A 12,458-nucleotide genomic window follows, 5' to 3' on the forward strand; every position below is an offset into this window, starting at 1 on the left:
GCTTGGGTTCAATCCCTGGTCGGGGAACTAGATCCCACATGCATGCCGCAACAAAGACCCGGCGCAGCCAAAATAAATACATTAATTATATATATATATATATATATATATGAAGGGGATGAAGGAGGGAGGTAGCAGTGTGGGAACAGAAACAGAGAAGGAGAGTAAAGTAGATGCAGACAAAAACACAGAGAGCGAGGTGGCCACTGAGGAAAGGAAACCAAAGCCATCATCCTCCCCCAAACACACTCTCTCCCGCCCTCTCTCTGCCCCTCCCCACCCCTGTTCTCATTTGGCCTGAAGGACTGAGCCAGAACGAAATTCCCCAACAGAACCTACCTCGGGTGCAAAGACGGCCAGCTGTCCCCTTCTCTCCTGGGGCTGATCTGGCAGGACGAAATCTCCCACGTCTCAGCCGAGCTTCACAGATCCAGGAAGACCTCTGGGAGCTCCTGTGGGCCCGAGTCAGGTGTAACGATGACCTGAACCCCTCTGCTGGCAGCTGCGAAATCGCCACCCCAGCTGTCACAGCAACACCGGGCACAGACTGTCTCGGCGCTCAGGGAGCAAAATCCACATCAAGAGGCTCAGAGTCAGAGGGGTTCACTTGGCAGAATCCTTCACAGGAACTAGGTCAGGTCACAGCCTCTCAGTGTTTCTTGCACATCTTAAGATGAACCACCTATGAGATCCCTCCCAAGCGCTAGACTGTTCCTTGGGAAGACGGAGCATCGTTTCTGTCTCTCTTGGGGCTGGGCGGAGCCTCTCTCCGAGGACGTGAGTGCTCCCCACGTGCTATTACGGATTAAAACGAGTACGACCCTTGGCCAGGCCCAGCTTGACTGCCTCTGGAGAAGCTAGTCCCCTCCAAGGCCATTTCAAAAAACATAATATGGACATTGGTTTAACCGGCAGTTGCTTAGCATTCAAGTTTCTGAAGACTCAGGGGTGGGATGAGGCAGCTTCAATGACTGGGTGGGGAAACCAGGAAGAAAGGTCCAGATGGGAAGCTTTGGGGACCTGCTTCCCCTTCATTCTCTGAAGGTCACGCACCCCTGTCCTAGCCCTAGCAGCCCCTAAACCCATATGCGAGAGGCGTCCCCCTTTCAGCAGCTGGGAATACGTAGTCTCCTGTTCTCCCTGGCTGCCCAAATCAGAAGATAGAGAGAACAGTCTGGAAGGTTGCTACGGCAACCAGAGTCCCTGGAGAGCCCAGCTCTCCATAAACCCTTTACTTTCGGGCACGCTCTGACTTGAAAAGGAAATGGTGATGAAGATGAGCACATACATACATACAGAGACACACGCCTACGTGTGCCAACATTACCCTCGCCGGGAGCATTCCTTTTGCCTCTGGGTGGGCCTTCTCTTTCCCCCGAACTGCCAGGAGTTAATATTCCAGAAGAGATTTGGAAACCTGGCACTTTATGGCCTCAGAGCAAGTGTCTGAATCATGAGCATCTCCTACTGCATTTCAGGTTTGGAGACGCCAAGCTCCCAATCAAGATGATGGTGTCTGGCCCTAAAAGGATCCCACTGGATCACTCCAAAGAGTATCCTCCTTGCCAAAGGGTAAGAAGAAAGACCAAGGCCCAGTTCAAGAGGCTAGGGAGGGATTTAAAGAGCTAATGGCCCAGAATGGCCTGTGCATGGGCTCTGGATCCAAGGCAGGAACTCTCAGGGGAGGCCTTGCCTATGGGAGATGGGGGAACGTGGTAATGAACTAGAAACCATTACGGAAGTTCACACATTTGCATAGCGTCATCCCCAGCCTCCCAGATGAGTTCACGGGCCATTCCCCATGAGGTGGGGGTGGGGGGAAGACATGAATGTTCCCATTGAATGGGTGGGGAAACTGAGGCACAAAGAGGGACTGTGACACCCAAGTTACCCTGTAAAGTGTGGCAACATCCGGACAGTGTCTCTCAAGAAAACCCTCAAGAGGCCGTCCCTCATAAGTTTGCTCTTTGAGAAAAGATTTTTTTAAAAATTCTTATCAAGGAGCCTTAAAGCCTGGTTTATAAAATTAAAAACTCGTTAACAGTCCTTTCAGTTTCTGAACTGTACCCAGGAGAGTTCAGAACAGTGCATCACAGTTGATCAAGGCAACAAATGAATGACAATGTGATGAGGGGACAGAAACACGGGTTCACAGCGGAAGAAGATGACTTGGTCCAGGTGGCACCTTACCAGTGAGAGCTGTTGGCTGCAGCTCCAGGGCCAGAGCAGGAGAATGTTTGTTTGACTCAGCAAAAACCTCTAACAGTGAGGCTGTCAGCAAAGGAATAATGCTTCCTCCTTACTCTAAACCACCTGTCTCATTGCCCACAAAATGGAAAAGAAAAAAAAAAGCCCACGCTAGCATCCAATGTGTGCTTTTACCTGTCTGTGGGTTTAGGCTGGAGTCTGCTTTAGAAAGCCTTCAACAGCAATCCTAAGTCAGACTCCCAGGAAGAAGGGTGGAGGGCTAGAGAGGGTCGGGGGAAGTGAGGGAGAGAAATTTGCTATCAGCAGAAGACTCCTCTGCCCCCCGAGATGGCACTGTCTCCGTAGCACCTCTCTTCTGATAAGCGGTCAAGCCAGGTGCTTCATTATATTCAGCCATTTCTCCCAGCTCTGTGGTTCCCCTTTGCCAGTTCCTCTGCACAGGTAGAGTATTTGGCTCTGAGCAGCAGCCTTCCTGGAAGCTAGAGAGAGTCAGGGGATCAGAGTGGGGAGAACTAAGTGGAGACCAAAGACTGATGTCTACAGTGCCAGATCACACCTGGAAGAATCCATTGGCCCCTTTGGTCCAGAACTGACTCTCATATCCTCTAAATGGCCAAGTGTAATTGTAGTTTCTCGAATTGCATCCAAGATTAGAGATGAAGAGCATATTTTCAGGCTGGGCAGCTGAAGGCTCTCCCAGGGGTCCTCTTCAGGATGACCAGCCAGTGTTACAGGGCGCTGGAGGAAAACAACAGAAGGAGTACTGTTTCTGTCCCCGTGTTTCTGCCGGTTACCATGTGGCCAGAGGCTAAGCCAGGGGCATGCCCCGAAGCCACAGATGCTAAGGGGAAAAAGGACCCAAGTATGCCTGGTTTCCATCTTGTCAACACCGCTCTTCCTAGAGATATTACAAGTCCCAGACATGAAAAATCAGAGTCTTGAGGGAAGGTCAGATGGAAATCTCATCCATGTGACAGAAGATGGACACGAATGGGTGGCACCGTTAGAATTTCGAAAATGTCACTCAGATGGAGAAACACCTTGGATGCTGCAGGGGTCAAGTAACAAGATTGAGAGTCCAGGTGTGTGGTCCTGGCGCCAGCCACTGGGTGTAGGGGAGGGAGTCAGGAAGTCACCTGGAGCTGTGGGGTGCGCGTGGTGGAGAATGAGAAGGAGCCCTAAGGGATGGTTTGCTCAGTGTCTTCCTTCCGTGCAGGCCCGGCCTGCATCCATCAAACTTCAGTGAGCATCCTTTTCTCGGCATATGCCCGATGTGGAGTGGGAAGGTAGCTGGGTCTCCGCTCCCGGGTGGCCTCCGAGAACTCAGGCTTGCCAAGTCCACTGTCAGCTGCCTTCAGGTCCGGGGCCGGCTGCCCACAGGTGACGTGGGTATACTGGCCGTGCTCCTCGTGGTCCGTCTCCCGGTGGTAGAAATAGTTGAAGTTGGAGACGATGACGGGCACGGGCAGGGCGATGGTGAGGACCCCGGCGATGGCACACAGCGACCCCACGATCTTGCCCCCCACCGTCATGGGGTACATGTCCCCGTAACCTACCGTGGTCATGGTAACCACCGCCCACCAGAAGGCATCCGGGATGCTGGGAAAGAGCGAATCATCATCGTCAGCCTCTGCGAAGTAGACGGCGCTGGAGAAGAGGATGACCCCGATGAAGAGGAAGAAGATGAGCAGACCCAGCTCCCGCATGGAGGCCTGCAGGGTCTTGCCCAGGATCTGCAGCCCCTTGGAGTGGCGGGACAGCTTGAAGATGCGGAACACCCGGACCAGGCGGATCACTCTCAGGATGGCCAGGGACATGGCCTGCTGCCCGTTCTGGCCGCCGCCTCCACTGGCTGACGGCTGCTCCTGTTGCTGCACCAGCTCGGTGCCCAGGGTGATGAAGTAGGGGAAGATGGCCACCAAGTCGATGATGTTCATGATGTTGCGGAAGAAGGCCGGCTTGCTGGGGCAGGCGGAGAAGCGCACCAGCAGCTCGAAGGTGAACCAGACGATGCACAGCGTCTCCACCAGAAAAAAGGGGTCGGTGAAGAAGGAGCCCCCAAGAGTACTTAGTGGGGATGAGCCCCCTGCCACCATTCCCCCGGGGGTGATGCCAGGATGAAATGTATAGGAATCGTCTTCATCGTCCTCTTCCTCCTGACTGCCCCGGGACACTGGGGAGACACCACCACCATCGCTTCCGCCTCGACCATCTGCACGGAACTGCGGCAGCGTCTCCAGGCAAAAGATGACGATGGAGATGAGGATGACCAGGACCGAGACGATGGCAATGCCCCGGGCGGGCCCTGAGCTCTCCGGGTACTCGAAAAGCAGCCACACCTGGCGCTGGAAGGGCTGGGAGGGCAGTGGCTTCTCGTCCACGCCACCCTCGGGCAGGCAGCCCTCGTCCTCGCGGAATGCAGCCAGGGCCTCGTCCCCGAGCTGGTAGAAGCGGATCTCCTCCAAGAAGATGTCCAGCGGCACGTTGACCGGCCTCCGCAGCCGGCCCCCCGACTGGTAGTAGTAGAGGATGGCGTCGAAGCTGGGCCGGTTGCGGTCGAAGAAGTACTCGTTCCTCAGCGGGTCGAAGAAGCGGACGCGGCGGCCGGGGTCCCCCAGGAGCGTGTCGGGGAAGAGCGACAGGGTGCGCAGCTGCGTCTCGAAGCGCAACCCGGAGATGTTGATGACCAGCCGCTCGCTACTACAGCAGCCGCCGCCGCCGCCGGCCTCCGGGAAGTCTCCGGCATCCTGTTGCTCCCCCTCCGGCCCACGGACCTCCCCCGGCGCCGCCAACGTAAGGGACTTCTCCGATCGCATGTCCCCTCCGCGGTGCGCTCCCCGCCACCAGGACGGCGCCCACGACACGACCTCCCGGGCGCGGCGCCGCCTCCCAGCTCTCGGCGGCGCCTTCTTTTCGGGGTGGGGCTCGCGGTACGACCGCCGTCGGGTCCCTAAGCCCCGAAGCCCTGGTCTTCGCCGGGCTAGGTCTGGGGAGGTGACCTGGGCGCGGAAGGTTCGGCTCCGCGCCCCTAGTTATCCGCGCCCGATGCTAGATAGAGCTTGTGGTACCTGGAACCGCAGCCTGGCGCGTGTGCAGCTGGACGCCAGGAAAGAAGCGCGGCTTCGCGCCCCCGCCCCTCCCCAGACTGGGCTCCGGGACGCGGGGGTCCGCACTCCAGACCGGTCAGCACGTCCCAGCTCCCGCGGCGCTCCTCCAGCAGCTCCAGACCCCCGGCCGCCGCTGGGACCCGAGCGCCAGATGCGCCTCCCTCCGGCTCGGCCAAGACGCCTGGCGGGGCTCGGCCTCCGCCCTACGGCCACCGCGGGCTCCGCTGGCCAAGGTCGCCGTTCCCGCCGCCGCGGCCGCCACCGCCTCCCTCCGAGCCGCGCCGCTGGCCTGCGAGAGGGCCCTGGGGCCGCCCCGGCGCCGGGGCGCGCGGACCCACCTCCCCAGCCCTTGTGCCTTCGCTGCAGCCGCCGCAGCTGCAGCGGCTCGGCTCTCCGCTCTGCCCTTCCTTCCCAACACACTCTCTCCAAGTGACGTGGCAGGCCCCGCCTGCTGCCCCCTCCCACCCCACTCGCGCATCACACCCCTGGCCCGGCCAGGGGCCGCGCGAGCCAGGGCGCGGCGAGCGGACGCACCCTCACCTCTCCAGTAATCTTTCCCGCGCTCTCCTGGCACGCCTCTCCCTCCCGCACGTCCACATCCAGGGCCCTCTAAACAGGCGCAGGTACCCTAATGCCACACCCCCCCGCCCCGGCAAGTCGCTCTTCTCTTTTCGGTTTCGGGAGCTGACCTGCGCAGTGCATCTCATCAATAAGAAAACACCCCTCCCCGCCCCCCCCTCCCCGCCCCATGGCACAGAGCTCTGGGCCTCCACTCACCCAGAAATTTAATGAAAAAAATCAAATTATATTTTGTCCTTCTGTATTTACGAAGACCTATTTGCCAGCTTCTCCAATCTCTACTTAAAAAAAAAAAATTGAGGAAGCATGTTTTGATGTCTTGAGAGCTTCCAATTTAAATTGTAACTCCAACGTCAGTCCCCAGAGAATCCCATACCTCCCTTTGCAAACCCGGGAGCGCGAGGCCGCCATTCTCCTAGGATTGCAAAGTGATTGCAGGGAAAAGGGTAGGAAGTCGCTGGTTGCCTTTTCCAACAGAAGTTTTCCAAGGGAGTCCTGGGAGTTTGGGCAGCAGCCCCAGTGAAGAAAGAACCACAAGATGGTGGTATCTCAGAGGTAGCGTAGCCCCGGGAAGTACATCCTGGAATTCATCAGCTCCCAGCCTCCCTGGGAACGAATCCGGAGTGAATGAGAACAGGGGGAAGGGGGGAGTGGAAAGGTCATGTTGATTAAACTAACAGCTGCACTTCCTGAGCACTTAATACGTACCGGCCACCTTCTAGGTGCTTCACCTGCACCGCTTCACTCACTCTTCACAATCCTATGAGAAGGGCGGCCTCTGCTCCTCAGTAATGTTACAGCGAAGACCCACCTGGCAGTATTTGGGTAGGGACCCAAGTTTGCTGTAGAGACTCTTCCCCTAACTCTCCAGGAGGGAGGAGGTAAGAATGGTTTTCCATCCATTTCTACCAGAGACCCTATCGTCTTCCATCACTGGATCAGACAGGTTGGGGTCTGCTGGGGGAGCTTTGGTCTGATCTTTTCACACTGCCACTGCCAGGTAGGGTTGACGTTTGCGTCTCTGTGCTTCATTTTCCTCCTTTTGGGGTGGCTGTGGACAAAATAGGTTGTTGACAACCAGAAGGTGTTTGTGTGTAGGTTCTTGTGTTCTTAGATCATTGGTAAGAGTTCATGGATGATACTGTTGGAAATGATACATAAAGGTACTCTCAAACCACAAGATTCATGTGAGAGTTCTTTGTATCGCATGGAGTGTTTTAAAACCACAGTGATTCACTCCCAGCGAGGTGTTGGGGGCGGGGCGATGGGGAGTAGGGAACTAAGTGTCCTGGATGTTTAGGGCAGAGGTCAAGTGGTGAGTGGGTAGGAGACAGGCTGCCATATCACTGCTTCATTCTCCAGTCCGGTCCCTCACCAGGCCTGCAGGGCAATCGTTCTTCCGCTTCTTTTCTTTGCTTATCCTATTCATTTCCACTCCCTCCTCTCAGCTTGCATGTTTCAGTGAATGGCGAGAGAGCAAGTGTACCCAGTCACTCAGTCAATATTCTTCCTATTCACAGGCTCTGTAATTAATCAATTTAAACTTTGCACTATGAAGTTGCTCCATTAAAAAAAAGGAAAGAAATATTTTAAGGAAAGAAAGGGAATCTAAAACACCTATAGGTTTTTTAAGAACCTATTTCTTAAAAAAGAAATATTTTAAGGAAAGAAAGGGAACCTACATATAACCTGTGTTATATGATATAAGTGTATCATATATTATATGATACACTTATATCATATAATGTAAGTATTATATAACATAGAAGATACTCTTTTTTACCCATGTCCAGTTATCTGTAATTCTTTTCTGGGTGGTAAATTGACTCACTCATGATCCCTTTTGTCGTCTTTGGTGGTCAGTTTTTACAGTGAAATGTTCATTTGCATGTTTCTTTTCATCATTGCCATTTTTATCCACAAGGTTATCAACTAGGTCAGTAACTCTTCCAAACAAACCTTGGAGAAACGTGGGAAGGAACCTGCATTCTGCCAGGAGGGGGCACGGTCTAACGTGGTGGCGGGAACAGCCCTTTGAATACCACTTGGGTTAAGGCTGCCAAGCTACAGGCAGAGCTGATGCTGCATGGTTACTTTGACCTGCACCCCACAAGGCTCTGCCCCAAGAGAGGTTTCACTGTGCACGAGGAGTTTCCCCTGGAGGGAAAACCCATTAGCAAGTTCATGAATCAGAGTTCTGTTTTTAGTTCTTTTGTGAAAGAGACTCGTTTCTTAGCTTTAGAAAAGCCCTTTTTTCTAGATCTTTCCTCTCAAGCAAATATTAAGGATGAGTAAAATCACACCTTCGGAAGTGCCAGTTCCGATGTGAAGGAAGACAGGAGGAATAACCCCATCCATAGACTGCAACGCCACCTCCAGTGACTGGTGAACATTTCCCCAGAGTTCACTGAGCCCCAATTTCATGAAACCATAAGCTTTTCTAATTGTATCTAAATCGAGACATTTTCACTAATGGTAGGAACCATTCAGTTATTTAACAAGCTTTCATTGAGAAGCTAGTGGGTGCCCACCATGTGCCAGGTGCTGGGGATTTGGAAGTGATCCGGACAACCCATCTGGTCTTATGAGCTTACGTTTTCGTGCAATAAATACATGACATTCTAGACAGAAAATGTTAACAGTAAACAATAAAGAAGATATTTACATATTGTAGTAAATGCTCTGATGAAAATAAATGGGATGCTGAGTCAGAAATGAACCTGGGGATTCTGCTTTGAAGAGGGTGGTTGGGAAATTTCCCTCTGAAGAGGTAATATTTCAACTGAGAAGTCAAAGATGAGAATGAGCCAGACTTGCTAAAAGCAGGGAAGAGCACTCTGGGCAGACAAGTTCAGAAGCTCTGAGCTAGACAGGTCGTGGGTGTTCAGGATGATAAGAAAAGCCGTGTGCTGGGAGGAGAATGGGCAGCAGGGAGAGGTGTACAAGATGAGGCTGAAGAAGGAGCGAGGGGTAGGTCTTCCAGGGGGCGGTGTTCAGGTGTTATCTTAGGATGCTGGATGTGAAGCCAATGATGGTTCTCAAGAGGAGAAGAGATAAGACATAATTTACATAGAGGCTGTGGGGGAATGAACTACAAAGCCACAAAAGAAAAAAATCGGGAGACCAGGAAATTGCAGTGATTTGGGGAAAAGATGGTGACGACTTGGACTAGAGAAAAGGTAGGTTGTATAGAGATAACAGAGGGAGGAGGTGGGGTTGGGGAGATGTTTAGGAGATAGAATTAGCAGGAACTGGTGACGGTTAGGACGTGAGAAGTAAACAGTGGATGCCAGGTTTGGGATTTGCGCAGCCAGGTGGGTTGGTAGTGCCATTTATTGAGAAAGGGAAGGTGAGAGACTGAACAGCTTGGGATCAGTCAAGACCCATATCGTTTTTAGACATATTCATTTGGAGAGGCAGATTACACATGTGAATGAAGACATCAAGGAGGCGATTGTTTATCCAGGTCTAGAATATGGTAGAGAAATGTATGATTTATGAATTTAAAATATTTAGAAGGATTCCAACCCCTGGCATTCAAGTCTCCTAGAGAAACAGAATATGGACCAAGTCCTTCACCGCAGTCTACAATTTACCATTCAAGTTCAGGAGGAAGAGGAGCCAGCAAAGAAGACCAAGGGGTTTTCAGTGGAAAGGAAAGGAAACCAAGAGAAAGGATTGTCCTGGAAACCAACAACTGGGACCAGACCCCAGGGCTCCCATCCTCCCAGACCCATGCAGACCTTCCAGCTGAAAACATATCTACATCAAATTAGGAGCACGTGGTGGGAATAAAATGGTGCCAATAGGGAGGAACCACCTAAAAATGGACGTATGTACCGAGATGAGCAGATAAAATGTGGCAGATAATTTGATAACCATTTACATTTTTATCTTTGCCTTAAAATGTACTTATCCCAGGTATATAAATGATCATTCTACTCTGTTTTACAGGTTTCTTTTATTATATTTTCTACTTTGCTCTGTGTGTGTGTGTGTGTGTGTGTGTGTGTGTGCTTATCATTACCCCAGGAATAAGATCCTTGTAGTTTTCCTTTGGGGAGACTTAGCCTTGTTTCTCTGAGGAATCTCTGCAAATGGTCCTTCTCACTGCCCTATGTCTCACAGACACGTGTGGAAGGAAAGAATGTAAGTGGTCAGCTTCCTCAGTTCCTACCTGTGCACAAGTACGTATACACACACCCTCCCTAAGAAGAATCACCCCCCTCTCTAGGTTTCCACTGCAGATGGTTTGGGACAGGAATGATGAGTCAGACAATGTGTCCCATGACCATTTCCCTCCCTCTGGGCTTTCCCTGGGACTAAAGTGACAAGGGGAAGGACAAATGTAAACACATATCTTGTAGATAAGCATCATTTATAATTAGCTGCTTAGCCAAAGTTTTTGATGATGATGACGATGATGATGGTGATGGTGATGATCTCAACTACAAAGTGTGACGGAGATAATGATTCTCCAGAATCCACTAGAGAAAAATCTAACATTTTAGTTGAGTGAAGCTGTATATTGGGAAAAGAATGCATTAGACATCTGTGTCTCGCAAATCAACAGCCCTAGGAAATGACTAACCATGCCAAAAAATAAATCTATAAAGAACATTTGGGACTTCCCTGGTGGTCCAGTGGTGAAGAATTCACCTTCCAATGCAGGGGACCCGGGTTTGATCCCTGGTTGGGGAACTAAGATCCCACATGCCGCGGGGCAACTAAGCCCATGTGCCACAACTACTGAGCTCGTACGCCTCAAGGAGAGAGCCCGCATGCTGTAAACTACAGAGCCCACCCACCCTGGAGCCCACGCACCACAACTAGAGAGAGAAAACCCGCACGCCACAACTGGAGAGAAGCCCGCGAGCTGCAACGAAAGATCCCACATGCCGCAGCTAAGACCGGACGCAGCCAAAAAAAAAAAGAAGAAAGAATGTTTTACCAGTCAAGGAGGATCCAAGAGCACGTGTTAGTATTACAAGTTTGCAGCTGCTTCTTCATCCCTTTTCCCTACTGTGGCATCATTAGTGCTGTTTTCCAAATGTCTCCAGCTTCTCCCTTTCAGGAAGGTGGGGAACTGTACTCTAGCTCAATTGTGGTTGGACAAGTCCGGTAGTTCTAACCCATGAGTTGTAAGCAGAAGTGATGCGTGTCATTTCTGGACCCGAATATTTAATTAAAGCCTCTAGAGCTTTCTTTATCCCAGCCACAATGGCCAGAATCACCCATGATTGTGGCTGCTCTGGCAGAGTGAGGTGGGTTCCAGAGTGAGGTGACGTGGGACAGGGCCCCCAGACAAAGCGACAGGAACATAGCATGAGTAAGAAAAAAAATCTTTTGTTGTTCTAATTCTCTGATATTTGGGGATGGATTTGTTACCATGGCATAATCTAGCCTATCCAAACTGATCCACAATGATACCCAGAATCGAGAAGGTGCTGTAACCGAAACCTAAAATTTGTGTCATTGGTTCAGGGGTCAGATAATGGGCAGTAAAGACACTTTATTGGAGGCTGTTATGGACTATCCATGTTCTGAGTGGCAAAATATTTGAAAAATTGTTGCCTGTGATAACTTAGAAGCAGATAATGTACCTAAAAACTGGCTCATCTATGAAGCGGTTACAAAACAGATTGTTAGTATCACATGGTGGTTACCATTGGCAAGCAGAGCTGAAATGGACAAGAGAGAGTCCAGAAATGTGGGGATTTTCAGGGTTGGCAGAGGCAACTGCTGCTCATTCCCAATCAAAAGTAAACAAAAATTGAAAGACCTCTGTGGCAGAAGGGCTGATAAGGACTCAGGCTTGCTTCATGGAACAAATCAATCGTAGGGCAATCATGCCCATTGCTAATACCTCTGAATGAAATAAGGTGTTTTACAAAAACCTAATTAAAGTTGTGGCTTCCAAAAAAATTATTATTTGAATTAAACAAAGTAGCTTGTGCGGAGGGGAAGAAACTAGAGGTGTGTAACCTCCCACAGAAAACTAATAGGCTCAAATTATCCACTGTTAAGTTGATCTCAAGAAGAACCATGGGTGTGGTTATTGACTCTGGGCACAGAGAGCTGCCTGGACAGATAGAAGAAAGTCTAAGATGATTTATATCAGTCATACCGCCAAGGGAACCATGACCTGGACTAAACCATTCAGAACTGTTCAAGACTTGAAACAACTTTTAGGCCCCTAAATTTTTATGGTCAGGAAGCAGACAGAGAAAGCTGCTCAGTCCCCAAGAAACATATCACCTGCAATGCCCATCTCAGACAGGACCAAGGAAGATGACAGAGAAAAAGGGGTGTTCCAGAGGGAGAAGCCAGGGGATAGAGAACAGTGAGCTGGGAATCCCTCCCAAGCAGCCACATGAGGTCCCAATTCTGCTAAGTGGAGTTCAGAACCACAGCAGTCCAGTGATGGCTGCGCTGCTTCCATCTCTCCCCCTTCTGAACGGGAATATTTATTAAGGTTATCTTATTCCAATTCAACCCTTGTCCATTGCGTTGTGAGAGAGGGAAAGGTAACATGTCTTTGGTTCTCTGAGTTTCTGAACTGGG

At 51.1% G+C, this 12,458-nt stretch overlaps 2 protein-coding genes across 6 annotated transcripts in view; both read right to left on the reverse strand.

Annotated features, from left to right (window-relative positions):
• KCNA6 (potassium voltage-gated channel subfamily A member 6) overlaps window positions 1-5,073 on the reverse strand; it is a 37,131-nt gene extending 32,058 nt beyond the window's left edge. For all 5 annotated transcript variants that reach the window (XM_057557676.1, XM_057557679.1, XM_057557678.1 and 2 more), the window contains exon 1: window positions 340-5,073. In XM_057557676.1, coding sequence (XP_057413659.1) covers window positions 3,441-5,024 — 1,584 coding nt within the window. In that variant the 5' untranslated portion in view covers window positions 5,025-5,073 and the 3' untranslated portion in view covers window positions 340-3,440. The remainder of the gene's footprint in view (window positions 1-339) is intronic.
• Window positions 5,074-10,286: 5,213 nt separating this feature from the next.
• Window positions 10,287-12,458, reverse strand: part of GALNT8 (polypeptide N-acetylgalactosaminyltransferase 8) — a 58,643-nt gene continuing 56,471 nt past the window's right edge. Inside the window, 1 exon segment of the mRNA XM_057557569.1 lies at window positions 10,287-10,342. Within this exon segment, the coding sequence (XP_057413552.1) occupies window positions 10,287-10,342 (56 nt within the window).

This window comes from Balaenoptera acutorostrata, chromosome 11 (assembly GCF_949987535.1).
Source record: "Balaenoptera acutorostrata chromosome 11, mBalAcu1.1, whole genome shotgun sequence".
NCBI classification, from domain to species: domain Eukaryota; kingdom Metazoa; phylum Chordata; class Mammalia; order Artiodactyla; family Balaenopteridae; genus Balaenoptera; species Balaenoptera acutorostrata.